At 36.6% G+C, this 19,364-nt stretch overlaps 1 protein-coding gene across 4 annotated transcripts in view; it reads right to left on the reverse strand.

Moving 5' to 3' along the window:
- Positions 1-411: 411 nt before the first annotated feature.
- The window catches only part of TOPAZ1 (testis and ovary specific TOPAZ 1), a 37,858-nt gene continuing 18,905 nt past the window's right edge, over positions 412-19,364 (reverse strand). For all 4 annotated transcript variants that reach the window (XM_066991958.1, XM_048077990.2, XM_066991957.1 and 1 more), the window contains 12 exons: positions 15,093-15,156; positions 13,884-14,035; positions 13,588-13,680; positions 13,227-13,342; positions 11,673-11,739; positions 10,225-10,399; positions 8,628-8,728; positions 4,861-5,026; positions 4,156-4,320; positions 3,104-3,307; positions 2,643-2,826; positions 412-932 (listed from right to left, as the gene is read on the reverse strand). In XM_066991958.1, the coding sequence (XP_066848059.1) occupies positions 719-932; positions 2,643-2,826; positions 3,104-3,307; positions 4,156-4,320; positions 4,861-5,026; positions 8,628-8,728; positions 10,225-10,399; positions 11,673-11,739; positions 13,227-13,342; positions 13,588-13,680; positions 13,884-14,035; positions 15,093-15,156 (1,701 nt within the window). In that variant the 3' untranslated portion in view covers positions 412-718. The remainder of the gene's footprint in view (positions 933-2,642; positions 2,827-3,103; positions 3,308-4,155; positions 4,321-4,860; positions 5,027-8,627; positions 8,729-10,224; positions 10,400-11,672; positions 11,740-13,226; positions 13,343-13,587; positions 13,681-13,883; positions 14,036-15,092; positions 15,157-19,364) is intronic.

Genomic DNA, 19,364 nt, shown 5'->3' on the forward strand with positions numbered 1-19,364 from the left:
TCAAGGGAGAGAGGAAGTTTTCCTTTTCAGTGAAAACGCACAGACACACAAATGTGAAGCCATATACAAGCTGTTATCTAGACACAACTAAACCTTCAGCTGTGAGCAACTTGCACAGACCTTCAGTTCTGTGAAGGAAAGGTATCCTAAGTCAGGCATGCCTCATGCAGCAAATGATTTTGAAGATAATTTTATTCTCACTGCTTTTTACTGGGTGTTTGGAGTAAGGAAATGAAGGCCTAAGGGGCCTTCACTTGGATGGGACAATATCACAAGGTACTGTAAGGAAGACAAAAGAAAACGTATTACTTTTACAAATTATGAAACAATGTGGAAAACCTCTCACTCTAGAACAGCAGAAACAATCAAAGCTGTTACCTACATAATAGCACTTGTTGGGAAAGTGTAACAGCTAGTGCTATGTTCTCCTTAAAAAGGAGAATGCAGATTCTGAGGCTAGAACTTTCTTGTCATATAGTGATGTCATTAAAATACACCTATGTAAGCCATATAGTTAGGAAAAAAATTGCTCTTTTTGTCCTACTATCTGCATTATCATCAACGTAAGTACTTAAAAACACAACTTGAGTTTTGAAGCCTTGCTCTAAGTTAATAAGGCTGAACACAGTGGCAAATACCTTTAGTAATTTTTATTAGTTTTAACAATGATCACTTACACCACTGAACACCCTCCCCCGAAGTCTTTATTAATTACTGACTACTGAAACAGCCAGACCTTTCCAGCCCATTTCATATTCTCCTGAAGCCATTTTAGAGCAGATGTATGCTCCAAGCTGTAAACTTCTTCCATATTAACATTCACTGTCATACGCTTAAGAAAAAGCTTTGGATCAGATACATGAGCAGCCAGGCTAAGTCTCTCCATTCCCGCTTGATAGTCACTGTTATTCTGAACTGTCTGGTCTTCACATCTGTAAGTGAATTTTCACAAATACAAAATTATGCAACATGCAGGCCCTCCCTCTGCCATTTGCCTCATGGTTTATGCTGGCAACAAGATCACAAAAACATTAAACTAACGCCTTGTGTTCACTTAGGATAGATGTTAACTTCTAGACAAATTTTAGCTGATTATTTTGAAGAATTTAATAAGTTAAGACTTTAGAATTTAAGAAGTTAAATTTAATAAGTTAGAATTTAATAAGTTAGACATCTTTTTAACATATTTTACAGTACTGAAACGTAATAGGATTTAATGCCAGTGCAAAGCAGGTCTGCAATATTCACATTTCATGAAGAAATGCTCTAGTCTGGGCTGGCAAATTCAGTAAAGGAATGTAAACCATTTCATGAATTGGATATTCCAAGAATTTATGTAACATGCTTGAATCCAAAAGGATTACTCATGCTTGGCATGTGATCACTTTTGGAATAAGGATGTGCCTAAGTGACATGCCTATGTTTTTGCAAGAGCAGAATTTACTCTTTAAGCAGACAAGCAGAGGTACGATAGTATACTAGCAAAACTGTCATCTAGTATAGGCTGCAACCTCTACATCAACAAATTTTCACAAAAAAATAAATCTCTCTATGGTGTTTAATTTCCTTGTGTGTCAAATTAGCTGAAGAATATATCCTAAGTATAATCAGAAAAATTCCTCTGAAGACAAGAATTCTCAAAACGATACTGTTGTTCTGGCCAGTACCGTTTTCCTAATAATTTGATCATACTTGAAACTGAGCATGATTTTTCTTTTCTGCTGCATGCAACATATACATTTCTTATTTTACAGGACATGATTGTTTTGACCTGAAGTAACCACTGTTCGAAACATAAATTTAACGTTCCCTTAAAAGACAGCAGAAAAACTTAAAGAAAACAAATTGTGTGTCTTTAAAGGTAAGATGTTCAAAAAAAACAAGGTAAAAAAAGTCATTTATCAAAAAAAAAATTAAGAGATGTATTTCTTGGGACGGGTAGAGCTGAAAGAAGACACAGTACTCAAGTTTGAGATGCCCTCATTCATCCTACTTAACAAATGCAGCTTTGCTATGCAGTTTCACATCTTGATACTGAGCCAAATAATCCCAGAGAAAATAGGGTCTCGAAAAATAAATTACAGGCATAATCCAGTGACAGTGGTTGGTGGTTTATGGACAAGAGGGAAAAGCAGTGAAACAAATTTTTGTCTTGCAGTTACTCAGTCTCACAGGAAGGGAAAAAAATCACACTTAATACCAAGATACTCCCTAGAGAGAGAATCAAATAAAATGGTTCCAAGCACTTTCCAAAGAACAGCCAAAGAAGTTGCATTTGCTTTATGAAAGGAGTTAACATTTTGACTGTGCCTTTCTCCTCCGATGCTTAACCACAACACAAGACTGTATGCTGAGATGTGAACCTATCCTGTTTTTGAAAATACAGGAGCACACCTGTAGCATGCTAGACACATTCAGCTAGGGAACACAGGCCAGTATAACTCAGGAACAATTATTTTTTTGCTATACATGTAGAAAATAAAAGCAGAAACACTTACTGTTATATCATCAGTTTGTAAAAAAAGGATTAAAAACAAGTTTTTAAACAATTCTCTTTCCTAGCCAATAGGAAATCAACTCTCTCATTAATTACATGTTCACAGTGATAAGTACAATAAATAAGGTACACGTCTGACACAAACCTTTTCAGTATTATTTGAAGAGACTGAGTAGTAGCCCCTGGACTTTGAATATCGCTGGCATTTGAAACGAGGAATAATTCAATGGCCAACAGCATCTCAACCTCAGACACGTAAAAAGGAATTGGCAAAATTTTGTGATGTAAATTTCCCTCTAGCGGCGGGTAGCAACCCAATGATAAAGCAGCTGTGAGTAAATGCAGAAACATAAGAAATTAAGATTACCAATACTGAACATGGATCTGTTTTCTTCATGTCCAGTAGTAGCCACTGATTCATATTCCCAACTGTCGCTATTTCCCAATAAATATTTTGGTTACAAATAAATTCCTGACATTGACAAAGAAAGTGCTGTTTTCTTCTTACAAGGGAGACTCATTTCTCTCACCCGTTTCTCCTGAACACACTGAGCTGCTAATGTTATCCACAGAACATCATGGAAGGATGTTTAAAAAGCCACTTACTTTTGTAGTAGGTTCTAGCTTTACTCCACAAACAACTTCTTCCCAAACCTGTGATTAATCCTCTAAGTAGAAAAAAATCAACAGCTATATTTTTTGAAAGCATGAAGTCTACTGCAGAAGATGAGACCCCAAGGTTCTTGCTCTCAAAACAGGCTTTTATCAGCAGGTTAAAATCGCAGCTGTACTGAGAAACATCAACAGTATCTGAAATGAAAAGAATATTTACTACTGAATTCAAATCAAATCAAAGCCTACTTGCAGAATCGCTTCTCAATGTTGGGGACCAGCACCAAGATCAGGCTTTTTGCTTCTATGAGCAAAATGGCACAAGGTTGAGATCATTTATGGTAGCACTTTATTCATCAAAATTCTTTTCATACTCATTTAATTTACATTGTGAGAGAGGAAGTATTAAAGTCCAAGTAATAATTTGCTGTGAAAACCAAGAGGATCAGATAAAAATATTTTCACTTGCCCAAGTCTACAAACAAAATCCTCACCTGACCTCTCAAAATCTGCACCAATAAAAACATCTTGGTGTCTGAAGTCCTGCTTCTAGTCTAGATTGTCTTCTACTTAAAAGCACACACCGATAATAGGACTGAGACCTACAGACAGTAGTCAGCTGAGGCTTCCTCAGTGGAGCCTAAGTAACTACCCATCTCAACCTGAAGTACACACCTGAACTTTGTCAGATAAACTGAGCCTAAAAGAGCATTCAATTCCATGTACCGAAGTCTAGGGTGGCTTGCTCAGTTTTCTGTCCTATTGTACAGACTGTGTATGCTCTTTAAAGATTTATTGGATCTTCCTTGTAGGTCTGTGTAACTGAGCCAACTGGAGAAAGAGGACAGGCATGCAAACTGTGTGCATGGGTGCATGTGTGTGAGGCAAAAGCTGCAGAGTTCAATGACACTACCCTCTTTGGAAAAAAATGAGCTTGTATAAATCCATCTGCTTCAAGAAATGTTACCAGGAAAATGAAGAAAAAGAACAGTACAGAATAATCTGTTACATTTTTAGCTCTTAACACAACACCTTTCCTTACTTACCAGAACTATTTTGGAAACCTGGTAAGTTCTGCAGAACTTCCAATGCCTGCCTGTATAAGCTCTGCCTCATGTACTTGTGCACTAGTGAACATAACAGATTATGTCGATTGAGGATGTCCTCTTCATCACAGGGCCACAATGGTGTATTTGTGGTCCATTCTGACTCTGCAGCAAAGAATGGCATAGTGTCATTTCTGTGAACTAGAACTGCTGGATGCTGTGACTTCTGGCCATTAAGAGTATGCTGTAAACTGTAGCAGAAAACAAACTTCAAAACTTATCATAAATGCAGTTTTTGTTATTAATAACTTATTCCTTATCACTAATACTTCTCAGATGGATTCTCAGAACCTTTTAATTTTAAATAATCCCTTTTATTGAGTATCACGATAGTAAAATGAACTGTCAGGAGCATATCTAACTATATATGTATACAGATATGTATGTATTTATTTAATTATATAAAACAAACGTGAATAGAAAATTTTAGATCCTCAATGTTACTTTATAGAACACCTCCTGTTCCTGTTTATACTTCTGAGTTTCTTCTTTCAGTAGGTCAGAATTCCAAAAAGCCAACAACTATGTATTATTTTAATTTATTTTAATAACACAGACCAACGTAACTTGTAGCTGAAAGCTTTCACAAAATGGGACAGTTCAAATTTAAATGTCAAAACTCCGTTCTTTGTAAGACGAGTTTACCTCTCAATACCCATGTCGCTCCATCCAAACTTCCAGTTTTAAGAAAAATTTCTGCAGCATTATTAACAATTTGACATCTTGATGCTAAGTTCTCTGCACCAATAAGTCCTTTCAAGACTGTAAAATTTATCTTTAGCTCCTGCAATTTATCCAAAACCTTCCTTCCCTAGCATAGGAGTGAGAAAGGAAACAAGGAAGGTCTGAGAAAGCAATAACATGAATGAACACAGAATGTCTACACATTATACGGCACATTTAATTTAGTGACAAAGTTTTGTATACATCAGTTTAGTGACATTATCCAAACTAGGGGGGAGCAAGAAAAGGATCACATAGTAAAAATTCTAATGAATAACAGCAGATTTTTTTTATTTGTGATTCTGTAGACGAAATAAAACAGTCACTGTTCAACAGCTCCCAGCACACTATTCCTTTCAATATGTTCACAGTATAATGTTCCTAGACAGTATTTTAATATGCTTTGTAATTTATTTGCATTTGCTTGCTTTAGCATATTAATATTTTTACTCTTGATTCTGTTCAGCCCTACATAACTTATATAATTCTAAGAAGATCATATAAGGACTTTTCTTTTTGCAGTAGAGACATAATAGTTAACCTGAAATAATTACTCCAGCATAAGCCAAACAAAACAGATAATTCTACCTAGCAGGACAAAAAGTGGAAGAAGTCGTGCCTATGTGACCAACAGTAAAACAACCGACAACTTTATCATCATATACCAAGCTGATTTTTAGTCTGGTTTCCTAGAAAAGTTTCTTGTCAAACTTCTTTTTCTTCTGCTTTTTAGCTGGCTTTCTCAGTCAAAGATAAAAGAAAGGTAGCAATCTCAAAGATAACGAGTATCTGACCAACCTAAAAAAGTACTGATGAAGCTGAAAAGGGATACTAAATTAATGTCCCCAGCAAGGCAAAAACAGGCAGGATTTAGCACTTGTCATCTGGCAGCAGTTTGCTGGTCAAGCAACACGAACACAACTCCAGCCTAGACATGTTCCAGCTCTTGCTTAGTGGGTGCATCAAAGAAGAAGTGACTTATTAAAAAGCACGGCCGTGTGTGTGTGCACGCAGGTGGCATGGGAAGGAAGGGTGTGGAGGCAGAGGGAAAGGGAGGTTTAGGGAAACAAGAGATGTTGACAGAAAATGAAACATACTTATTAAGACGCTGTTTTTTTTGAAAATGCCTTGTGTGTATGCATGTAAGTACTGTGAACTGGCACATGCCCCAAATTCGAGACTTAAGATACCTACAGGTATCTGCAATGGTTTATCTCAACATAACCTGTAAAAGAATACAAACTAAATGATTGCAGTTATCGTTTATGGTTAGATCAAATCCTTCATCCTGTCTTATTTTCTGGACTACTTTTTTGAAGAAGCAAGACAGGGCATCAAGAAGATAGCCCCTAATCACAGGATTACGGACTTATTTCATAGATACAATGGAGCAAAGCCGGTTGGAAAGAAGTAGTAATGACAGTTCTAGTTCATCCCTGAAGCAGAGATCAATTTGGAGGTTGTCAGTTCCGATAAAAATCACTCAGAGCACAACCTCATTCACACTCCAATATGGTCATCACAGGTTGTCTGTGAGGCTATTTGAGGATCTTGGAGAGCAGTCTATTGAGAGAGGGATTTGACACCCTGTCAAAGGAGTGATGATCTTTTGCTCTATACATAAAAAAAAAAAAAGTAGTAACGTAAGAACTGCCTGCTCTTAGTAACCTCTATCATACAAGAGAAACAATACACATGCTTTTGACACCTTGCACCTCTGATGTCAGGAAATGAAGATGAACTTCCTGGGAATATGAGATCCTGCAACCAAATATCAAGATCTCTCCTTACAGGAGATATTGAAAAATAGCTCAGTATGAAGGTATTTCCCTGCAAACACTGAATATATGCTGCCTCTGCTGAAGACGACAGCCAGAAAACAAGCCAAACTAAGCTCTTAAATGAGAAACAAGAGCGCTAACCACTTCTCAAGACAAGACAAGAATTTAGACCACCTCAGCAGAGGCCAGGAATCTCCCAAGGATTCTACAAGCGAGTACTGTGGAACAAAAACACTTTAAAAATTCTAGTGCGGTACTAAAAAACTGCTAGTGCAAAGCCCCTTTCCTCCCCCTTACTCTCAAAACAGTGTCACACTGTGCTGTGGCACTCTTTTGTGACGGGTGCAACCAGCGTGCCGTAGCTCGATCAGGACCTGTTAGAGACCCTTCTACACTACACACCAATGCTGCAAAATTTCTCGTTCATCAAAACGTGTGAACCATGTCTAAACCAAGCACCTTTATCCGGTATCCCCTGGGACTTGGGGTGGCCCTGGAAGCAGACAGCAGCGCATGGGTTTCACGTAACAGAATTCTTCAGGGTCATGCCTTATAGGTAGTAGTTCAAAAGACAATTTAGTTCTTTAATGCAAACTAGAAAGGGTTCCCCAAGTCTAAAAAGACAAAAGGGGACAGGGAGAGTTTAATTTTGTTTGTAAAAAAAAACATCCTGGAAATCATGTATAGGATGAGAAGTGTCCCAGTACAGAGTAATTATTACTTGTAAGGATCAGCCCTAATGACAGAAAGGCAAGTTCAGAATACAATCACTGACCAAAATACATCCCAGAAGCACTGGTGCTTCAAATTCTCCCTCCCATTCGCACTGGTCACGCTGCATTACACAGGGGAGGCAGATTGGTATAAACTGCTTCATTCCACGATGAAAAAGAAGAATATAACATCGGAGCAGAGCTTGCTGCAGTGAACTTAGGATCAATTACTGGATGAGTCCTAAAGAGTGGAAAACATCCGGTGAAAGGTCTAGTCTCTTAACACTGGCTCGTTGTAATATTGGACAGCAGGAAAGGACTGTAAAGGGTATTTCTTTGTGAGGTTCAACTCTCTGCAAGATTCACACAGCTCATAAATCCAAATCTGGCAAGATGTGTGAGATGAAGAAGAACCCCAGAAGAAAAGCCTTTCCAGTAACATTCTGGGGAAGCACTACCAAGTGCGGCAGGAGCCCTGCTATGCCTCTCTCCTGTCTTCTCGACCTTAGCCATTCCATCTGAGGTCAGGCTCATAAGAATTGGTGCAGGAAATATTTCTTGAGTTGGGCGGTCTTGGAATACAGCAGTATTACCAGGTGGAGGAAAATGGCGTTTGTGGTAAACCAGGTTGGTCCAAAACCTCAGGAAGATCGATCTCTTAACCCTCATTCATCCCTACCTCAGAAAATGCAAAGCTGACCCTGAGCAATCAAATTTCTAGGTTGCAAGACCGATTTACGACAGACTACCAGACAGAAATGTCTTCTACCAGACAGAAATATTTATGTGCTTTTATCTTGAACCACACTGCATTCTTCTACCAAGCAGTACGAATACCTTGTACATCCATCACTACAAGGAAAACAATTTCCACAATCCGTGTATATTTTGCTCATAGAAAAGCTGTAATTACATAATGTATGAAAAAGAAAAGTGTATTCATTCTCACAAGCAACTTCCTCCACTCTAATCAACAAAGCAAGCAAGAAAAAATCCCCACACATGCAAAGCTCAGAAGACTACTGCCCAGAAAGGCACAATAAAATGCTTTGATCCAGCTGGACAACTAAGAAGCACTAAGATTGTGGGGAGGCAGGTGGCACATCCAGATACTCTACTAGAGAAACAGTTTAGCATCTAGCAAGGTAAAGACAAATGGTTTTTCTTCCAAACAGGTTACTATAGTCCAGTGTACCTTTCTCCATTGTAGTACGTTGCGATAAGAATTCATCATGCTTATGCCAGTCCTTCCAATGAAAATCCTGTCTGCTTCATTACATGTCAAACTTGTTATTACTAGAAAGAAAAAATATGTATTATTTTTGTTTTCACATGTAAATGCAGTTTCAGAGAACTTGATCCCTGAACTTACACTTGAAAAACACAGTCATTGTGAAAATATTAAATGCATTTAATGCCAAGTATTTCAGAAAATACAATAATTTCCTAAGTCTGACAATAACAATAGTTTATTCGGATGTTATTTTCTCTAGTTTATCCATAAGATGCTTGGACAAGTAATGGCATAACTTAGTAACATCATAACTTAGCAACATCATTACTTGTAAAGTATGCTCTCAATTTTCTGGCACTGTGAAGAAACAATGGCAGTTATAGATCTGGGTAACTGCAAGTTTTTCCAAGCCATATTGTTTACTTTGGAAGCATTGCTGGCACTGTAGAACAGTGGTTTCCAGTGTGGGATGGTACACACACAATTCTTCCCACACAGGTGCAGGAAAGTATTTTTTGTGCCATTGATAAATTAAATAAAAAATTTAAAATAGTGTTTATTTCGTCTTTATTTCATCCTTTTTTTACATTTCTGTTTTGATGTATGTTTTATAATGCACATAATGTATTAGTGCAGTAGTACATGTATATAATTTATAAATAAATACACATTAAGTAAATGTTCAAAAATTTTTTACTGATGGGGTGTCTATCAGTTTGGAGACCACTGCTCTAGAGAAGACAGACCAAGTTTCAAGCTCCATCAAAGCCTTTTTTCTGTGTCATAAACGGAAGAAGTTTTATACTATGAAAGTCTGTAATCAGAAAGGTCGTGTCACATAACTGAAATAAATATTCATCAGGTTTTAGTAGTTAATACAGGTTGAAAAAGATCTGACTCATCCATTATACAAAGCTTTAATATCCCACTGACACTTCACTAAGCCTCCGTCTTCTACAATCTTATTAGGAGGAAGGATGCAGATAAGTAAATGAAGAGGCACTGAGTGGAAAGTGGAAAGAAAACCTGCCAGAAATACTAAAAAACTAGGTGTTTTGAGGACCCTACCCTTGCAGAAATTCTTGGTTCTTTAGGGGACTGAGAAATTCTGAAAATCCAAATTGCTAAAACCCAAAGAAACCAAACTAACCAAACGAAAGATATATACCTGATGTACTAGTACATGCAGCTGTATTTACAGCTCTGAAGTTTATTTATGCTATTAAGAGTGTTGCATTCAGATGACAAAAATTAAACATGCTTGCCTTTGTCCTGAAAACAGGACATTCTTTCTTAAAGACCAAGAGTTTTGGTTTCTCTTTGTAATCTGACAGAGCTCAAGCGTGCTTCTTTCAGAACAAGTAGCTCTTTAAGCGTAAGCACCACAGACTTCACTTCTACCAGAAAATGACTTCTGTTGATTATTTCAGCTGACTGTATTTGCATGTAAAGAAATTCTGAATATTATTAGATAAAAGTAACTAATATGAAGAAAAGTCAGTACATGATTTTGTTTTTCACCTCGAGCAATAAAGCATTTACCCCATCTTCATTTTACCTGCATCAGCAAAATCGCAAAAAGGAACTCCTGGTCTGTCTTTCTCAGAATCTCTCGTTAGTATTTCCGCAATACATAAAGACAATTTCTGAAGGTCATCAAAATGTTCACATCCAGTTCTTGCATTAACATACAAAGTTCCCATCTTACTCCAATCATTTTTTTCCTTGCAATGCTATGAAAATGACGAGTGACAAATATAAGCAAACCTGCTTCCAGAACACCAAATAGAATATACTGAAATTCAAGAGAGAATCCTGAGACAGACTTAAAGCAGAAAACAATGCATCTAATATATACCCTGTGTCCTACGACATTACTGAATGTATTCTGATTTATGACATTTCACTTAACAGAGTATCACCCATTTCTTAAAGGAACAGATCAGAGCCTAGAGAAATTAATCTGAAGAGATTATAACCAAATACAGACATTTCTAATGGCACGATGATTAAACCTCAATGTTTTATATTCTTCTCTCTCAACACTTGTATTTTTATAACATATTACATATTTTTATAACATATATCATTAAAATTTTGTTAGCATCACCAAACCCATTTTCTTTCATCAAGGATTAAGTTAAGTTGAATCCTCCTGTCAATATAGGCTAGGAATAATCACACGTCTGGTCCTCATGACACACTCACCACTCTGGTATAACTTTTCTGAGAGGTTTAGGGCTCAGGCTACATTTACGTACTGTAATCTAGAGGCACACGCTGCATATGCACATGCACTTAGAAAAAGTTAAATTTAAACCATGGGGGTCAGGATACCATTGGTAACAGCATAGGACTGTGTTGCAGGGTCTGCAGGTAAGCTAACTGAGATGAGATCTGTGCCAACAAGGAATTACAGAGGTTTTCAGGAACTGACTGGACAAAATTGTGACCAGTCCTGGTCACAGTCCCGGTTCTTGCCTTCTTAAATTTAGGTTTCAGGATCTGTGCAATAAGTGTAGTAATATGTAAACTATACTGTAATTGTTCATAAGAAGTAATTTGTCTCTCAGTGTGAAAAATGCAGTAGCCTATTAAAGAAGTTATGCTGTAATATTTTCTTATTCTTCAAAATAACCTGCCTTTCACAATTATGCCTTTTTATATAAGGTATTGATTCTGCTAAAGTATTAAGTAATTTTTGGTGAAAAATGATATATCATTACTAATTACAAGCACAACAAAAAATTGCTGACAATTCTAAGATTTTTGAATTAGATGCAGAACTAGGATAAAAGCTACAAGTATGTAAATTAAAATAAGTACTGACATCACAGAAAAGCCAGACAGTTTTTCCCTGCATGTTAATCTTTCCCAAAAACTGTTTTACATAGAAATGTATTATCATCACATTAATTTAAAATGACGTACAAATTGCTATTTTATGTAGGTTTAAAAAAGTCATGATTTAAGCATTCCAAAAGGCTTAAAAAATACACACTGTACCTGAATTTCAACCATTACCAAATTGCAGTCAAAGAGCCAGTTGCTTTTAAAATGTCTTTCCTGAAATCTTCAATGGGAAAAAAATATCAAAAATTAATTTTAACACACCCTATTGAACTAAACTATGAACTAGCAGGTGATCAACAATTCATCATATTTGGATCGCAAACTGATGTAATTTTTTATTTGATTTACTACACATAATATACAAAATGGACACTGAAAACAGACATTCACAATCGTGCCGAAGGGAGTCAGTACATGTGTTATGCAAATAACTGAAGAGAGCTATTTTCCACAGATAATATTCCCTTCTCTTGGTATAAATATAACTGAACAGGCAGGAATAAGACTTGCAATACATTAAGTAAATGCAGACCTCATTGTGCATGTCTGACAAAAAGGTTAAAAAAAAAAAAAGTTAATTACATGAACCAAAGTGTAATTCAGCTTCAAATACCTCAGAATGAAATGGTTTATTCTGATGCTGCCACTGGAACACTGAATCCACCTACCCAGTGTGATGCTATCATGCAGATACACTTCACCTACACATGAATGAGCTAGCACGTGTAGTTGAAGCAGTAAAGCTGCTCAGACTTCACAGGTACAAACTCTTTCTCAGTTTCTGCTGAAAACACAATACATACGAGGCAACTTGGAAAGGGTCATTTCTTTGTGAATGAGATTCCTGATCTGAAAAGTGAAATCACCTCCAACATATGGTAAACTGCACGTATAAAACACTGAGATCCGTAGCTGAAAGGTATTCTATGGGAAAAGTATGAAAAGCAGCAAACAATTTCTAGAGTGCTTTCTCTTGAAACAGTGATGGCTTGGTTTTACAGAGTAGATGCCTGCCACGTGTTTGGTTTCCTTTAAGAATCAAATCTTCCTTTATGAACCACAAATTTAGTTTCTCAACTTGTGTGTACATATGTGATGCAGAAAATGGAAACGAAAAAACTTGGGCAAGTGATGGGAAACATCAACAGTTTTGGAACAGGTGTGGGCTCTTATTTCACATTTTGCCCAGCATAATCTAGTGGTACTAAAAAAAAAAATCACCCTCCTTGACACTTGTCTTGTGGAGGCACATGTGTTCAAGATGCACAGTGAATGAAACTAGAAGACTACTTCAGATTATAACTAACAATTTACTGCCTACATGATTTTTATTGCAGAAGTACTGTTTGCTTATGCTGGCCTAAAATATATATTAAATCATGACATTTCTAATTTGACTACGCTTGTACAAATTTCTCCGAATAGTTGAGAACAGCATCCTATCAGACTGTACTATGACAATATTCAAAAGGCTAATCATAACTGCAGTCTGAATCTAAGTCTTGAGTAATGATCCTTGATCTTTGAAGCACGGCAAATTGACAGCATTTGAAAATACAATTGGGCACAATATGGTTGTATTTTACTCCAAACCCCTAAATTTACACTTTCTAATCACCTTGTAAGTTTTTACATAAATTTATGGAATAGAACCTGAAGAAGGAACTAGACAGATATAACTGTAAAAATAGCTCCTTAAAGGCATACCTGGATTTTATGTTCAAAACAACATTTATTTCCTGGCTGGAAACTTGCAACTGTTGAAGGAGTTTAGTAATGTAATTAAAATGTTCAAACTCAAGAAACATACCAGCATCAATGAGCTGTAATATCAAACAGGGGGAAGAAAAGTAAGCATACAAGAATTGTCATCGTGTATTTCCACAGCCAAGCATCAGTGAAAAACACGTCACACTGAATCTCAGTCAAAAACCCATACCAAACATTCAGCTAGCCACAGTTTAACTTTTAAAAAATACCATTGAAAGAATATTTAAAAAATATCTTGCATTTTAAAACAGGCAAGCTATTTTCAGAAATTCCTTTAAATAGTAGTACAAACTCATACCTTACGAAAGGTACTGATTAATTTAGGCACAGCATTTCTTATATTCAAAGAAGCCACATGCTCGAAAACTTTCAGAAGAACATCCACAGCCGGCTATAATTTAGGCAAAAAAGCACAATTAGTTTTATGTCTTTGTTCAACTAGAAAGGTTAGAGTTTTTAAAATAGGAGATTACAATTTTTTTCTTCAAGAATTAAGTACCGAAGTAAAAACAAACTTAATACTACAAATGGTATTGCCCCCAAAACTGAGAAACTATGGATCAAAAATTTTCAGAATATTTCAAGGTCACCTACCAGTGTATTAACCTGTACAGCTACATGCAGTATCTCAAATACTTCTTGCAACAAACAGTTCTTGAGCAAACAAACGAGAAGATCATTCAGCACTTGAAAAGCAAAATCCTCACCAGGAGTAACTTCTCTGTAATACCTAACAAATATTTGGACTGAAAAAGCAATTAAAATAATTTCACTTCGGGGGCACTGATACTTTCTAAACAAGTAATTACCTTAAATTTTAAAAGCAGTGTAACAACTCTTAATTATCCAGGATATCATGGCACTGGGATATGGAGAAGAATAGGTAAAAGGAAAGATTGAACACAACGTTAACATTACTAAACCAAGACTGACTGTTCTGAAATACCTCCCATCATTGAGCTGAACTTCTGGAGGTTTCAAGAAAGCTTAGCTAATTTAGTGCAGCACAGGAATGCACAAAAAACAGGTTAGATGTGGTAGCACATGAAGGTAGTAAGCTCCTGCCAGACATGAAGCTCTACGCAGTGCAGTGCTGTCATGGCGGTTGGTGTTAATAGTTCTTCCAGGGCCAACCGTGACAGATACGCACTGTAGCCTGCAAGTACTCAGTGTTACCTGCATTACAGCACTCAGTATTTCAGAAAGGCAACATTACTACAGAGGGTGCAACAGGATCCCACGTTCATACTGTACTACATCCTCCTAAGCTTTCAAAAACGTAGGTAAAAAGAGAATGACTGTCCAGACTAAAATCTATCCCTTTCTGACTCAACTCATAGGCTCACGTGGATTTGAATAAACTCTGGTCTCTAAAATGTGTTGATTTTAATTGTCTGTATACGTAACAGTGTGAAAGGACTAAATTAAAGCTGTTTGGATGCTCTAACAGCACTTCATTTAATGCGCTTAATTCTGAAGTTTTGGGATTTGTAATATTTAGTTAGGGTGTAGTGTAAAACTGCCTTAACAAAATCTTCGTCCTGATAAACCTTTCCCCTTGCCTCAATATCTATTCTAAAGTCTAGATCATTTTCTAGGGAAGTTAAGAATTTTAACAACCTCCTGAGACAACTGCATATCAAAACACACATCCTCAATGGGAAACTGGTACATGAAAAACATAGGGATTCCTACTAAATGAGAACTTTATTCATTGTTGGAAGTGTCATCTATTTTTCTCCCAAGTCTACTTGTTTTAATTAAGCTAGATATCAGATATGCATAAAAAGATACTTATCATACCTGCACGTTGTAGAAGGCCTTTTTCTTTGATACTAATGTATGTCTTAAGTACTGCCATGCAAACCTAGAGGAAAAAAAAAAACACACAGTAAAACACTACCTCAGTTTATGCCAAACTATCCACAAACGTGAGTTGTACCAGGAAACAATCTTTACATTGCTTCTAACTATTTGACCCATACGTACCAACATGTGCTGTAAGAAGGTAATTGGGTCTGAAGGCAAAGGCACTGTCAAAGGACAGCAAATCAAACAGAAAATGACATACATGAAATGTTCGGGAGAGGAGCTGCTGGAATCACAACTGCATGCGTGTGTGTGTATACTCGTAGCAAACGAAAAAAGGATTTTGAAAATACCTGGAATTAGTAAAAATGTGGCACACTGAACAAACAGAACAGCAAAGAGGTGAAAGTGAAAGCACAGTAAAAATTACACGAATGCACCAAGTCATCGAGAACTGAAGTTGCTAATAGATGGCTGAAATGTTTTTGTCTTAACATCTTAAGCTGCTTTAAAAATACATTAACCTCAGCTTTGTGATACACGTTCTGCTGTATGTCTCTGTATGTCTCTGTAAATGAAAAAGTAAAAACTACTTAGGTTAAATCTTAGAATTCTGAGATTGCGAGTTAGGAAAAAAAAAAACACAAAAAAACACAAAAACAATACCCTTTTGCATCCCCTTTGTCACTTCTGAAAAATTTACAATCTTTCTGCAAAACATTTTAAAATGGGTCTTACATTTAATACTATTTTGTGAAATAACAACAATCAAGACACACAACCCCCCCCCGCCCCCCAACTGTAGATGTGTTATTGCAGAACTGAATTGGGTTTATTTTTAAACGAAACTTCAAGATTAGACAGGATCCACTCATTGAGTCTGTTACAGTGAATGAATTATCATGAAAGCAGGAGATACTGGCTTGTGGCCAAGACATCTTTAAGATTATTAACCTTTTCAGATCACCAAGGCAAACAACACAAAATTGTACATTCAAATACATTGACTATAAAGGTTATTATTTTTATTTTCAAACAGCATCATGATGTTGTTGAACTGTGGCCTAAGCTATCCCTTGCGGAAAATCATGCGGTATGTTTGATCTTTAATATGTATGTGCTGTCACTCTGCAAGGGGTTAACTCTTTTAATCCAAATCCAAACTCCCAGGTGGCTGAGGGCATTTCCAAAACAAACTTTAGCACATGCTTACAGTATGTAAATTAGTTTGCTTTCTTTAGGAATCTGTTTTCCTCCTCCTTTGGACTGACTGCCAAAAAAAGCCAAGATTGCATCTGGAGCTCTGACTGTTCCAACTATTAGTGAAATTGCTTGGAAAATCCAGTTGTAGTAGGATTTAATCATGGGACATGTTACACTACATGCATAAAAGAAGTGAACTGTGTGCTTCATTTACAGCTTCTAGGAGGCTTCAGTTGATTTAATTGTTTAAATTTAAAGTTATAACTGAATCTATAGACCACATAAAATGTGAGAATCTCTAAACTTTGAGTTAATCGTAATAGGTTTAAAATGAAGGTACATGAAACTAGAAAAGAGACAAAATTACATTAAAAAAAAGTAGCACAGATCACACTATTCTGTCACCCACCAGCTGATTCCAGAAATCACTTGATATGACAATTTAATAAGAAATGTAACAAAATGGCCGTTTATCTTCTAAAAGCAGCTGGCTGCCCAGTAAAACAGGTTTACTACAGTAACACAGAGGTGCTTAAATTACAAGAACAATCATCAAAATTCATGAAATCTTTCAGCATCTGTCAGTGTGCGTGCTGATGTTTAGTAAGAGGGAAAACCTCATGCTGCAGCCCTTTACTCAGTGAGATCAAAACCAGGATCCTTTTTACAAGAGGTTCTTTTCTCGCAGGATACTAGCACCTTTAAGATGTACATTCCATAATAAATGTGGCTGAAGCCAACCAACAAAAAATTATTTAAAGGCCATTAGAGATAGCAATAATAGGACAGCACAATTAAGTCTTATTTCTTTAAGAAGCCAAAAAAAAAGCATCGGCCAGTTCTAATGCTTTATTGGGACAGAGTTCCCAGCTTCTCATCTGCTACCTGGACCCTGAATCTGATGTGTTGTTGCAGATCATCTAATGTGGAGCAGGGACTGTTCTCATGCTAACAGAAGTCATGAGCTCCCAGCCTTTGCTATCACGGCCGTCTCTTGTTTCCCAGTCTGCTATGCTCAGACTCTGGCTGCACTTCCTTGGGGGTACAATCCCATCTTGTGTCTGCATGGTCTCAGAGAAGACCCAGACAACCTCTTTTTTTGTGCAGCATTAGCCTCTGATACTGTGCAGTCTGTTGCCCTCAGTGTCTTGGTGACACAAATCCTCAATCAGCACAGGGGACTAGAAAATACACAGCAAAAATCTCAACTGTCAAATTAAAGTATCTCATCAGGATGTTATATGCACCTACCGTCCTCAGAGGCAAATGCTTAACCTCTTTTTTGCAACCAAAGGGAAACAAATTTAAGAAGGAGATTCAAGCTAATTCAGGGAAATAAGTCAAAAAGAAGGATGCTGGGCACCTTTTTTCCTCCAAATAACACAGCTTTTTTTCTTTCAGTAAGTGGTAGCAGAGAACACATCTATACTGCAGAACAAGACAACTGATACAACAAGGGAAGATGCTTCCACATACTAGTAAGCCACTATTTTAATCAACTAGTTTTGCATTTCTGCATAAAAAACACCCTTAACTGATGACAATACTGCCACTTCAATCACGCCAAATCAGCACTATCGACTAACTATTTTTGCCATTTTAATTTAAATGTCAAAAGCATTCCTTTTTCCTAACAAATTTTTAAATTGGAGTGAGGTGCCTTTGGACAAACGCAGAACCTTTTTTTTTTTTATTTATTTTAATGACAGCAACTCCACTTAGCTCTCTGAAAATGCCCGCAACTACTGAAGCTGTTAGAGCTGCAGAGACACTGATGGTCCAGGGAGACGTATGAAAATCTCAGCAAAAGCATATCATTATTCAATGTCGAAGGATGCTCCAAAACCCTTTAGATTTATCAGACATCTGAATCAATACATTATTTAGTTTTGTATGACCTTTTAAATATTAAGTGATCGGGATTTTCCAGCCTTATTTCCTGTAACTGCTGAATGGACAGGATGAACCAAACTGTACACACTCTGAAAGACAGCTATCCTTGGAAGGCTAACTGATGTCTAAACCTGGTTAAAACCATTACCTTATCTCTGGGGAGTATTTAAAACAGTCTTAATAGTCTTGTTTACTTTGCCTAATATAAAAGAGATTTCACTGTGTGAAATGAAAGGCAACTTTCTTTAAATAAATAAAATTGGTAACTTGCAGAACGTGCTGAGCTCAAGAGTATGCTGATTTCCAAAACATACGATGTTTTCACGAATTAGATCACTGCTTTGTTGTGTTACTAATCACAACTGTGAAGAGTATTAAATCCTAGTAGGTTAGGCCATCGGGCATCAACACGTTACCTAATGAAAATGAAGGAAGCTCCATTATGGGGAAAGATAGTTCTCTTCAAAAATTCTGCTAACAACCACCACTGGAAACTTAATACTGAACAAGTAGACTGCTAGTCTGCTTAACAGTTCCTAAAGAGATTTATTTTGCCCTAAAACTGACTAGATGACTTCTTTGTTGCTGCTGTACCTGTCTTCCATTTATGTACTTTGGTGCCACCATGAGGTGTATGGCCTATTATCATCTTACGTAGTTCCAAAAAAAAAACAAAATAAAGCAAAACAAAACAAAATGAAAATATGCTTCTGGACTACCAAGAAAGTTAGGCTATGTTTGGTGGGCAGAACTGTACATGTGCTGGGGTGCTACACCATAAATAAAATCATATGGAAAGGATTTCAATACCTTAACACAAATAATTATCGTTTTGCAATGTGTATATATATAGAAAGAAGCTCTACAAATATGATAATTCACATAAACTAGCTGAAAATCACTGATATTCAACACAGCCTGCCAAAAACATTTCACAACTGAGGCAAAAGGAAAACATACCATAAAGAATTATTTTCAAATGATCTTAGTATTTTTAAGCTGTCATATAAACTTTCAAAGAGGTTGCAAAGCATCAGAAAAAAAGGCAGCTTTTTTCAAAACATAAAAAGGAAGGAAACAACATCAAGAAAAATAACACCCAATTACAGGGACTTATTTTTAAAGTTCTGACACAGTACATTTAATTAATTAATTAATTTATTATTTTTT

Source organism: Anser cygnoides, chromosome 2, assembly GCF_040182565.1.
Source record: "Anser cygnoides isolate HZ-2024a breed goose chromosome 2, Taihu_goose_T2T_genome, whole genome shotgun sequence".
In the NCBI taxonomy this organism is placed as follows: Eukaryota; Metazoa; Chordata; class Aves; order Anseriformes; family Anatidae; genus Anser; species Anser cygnoides.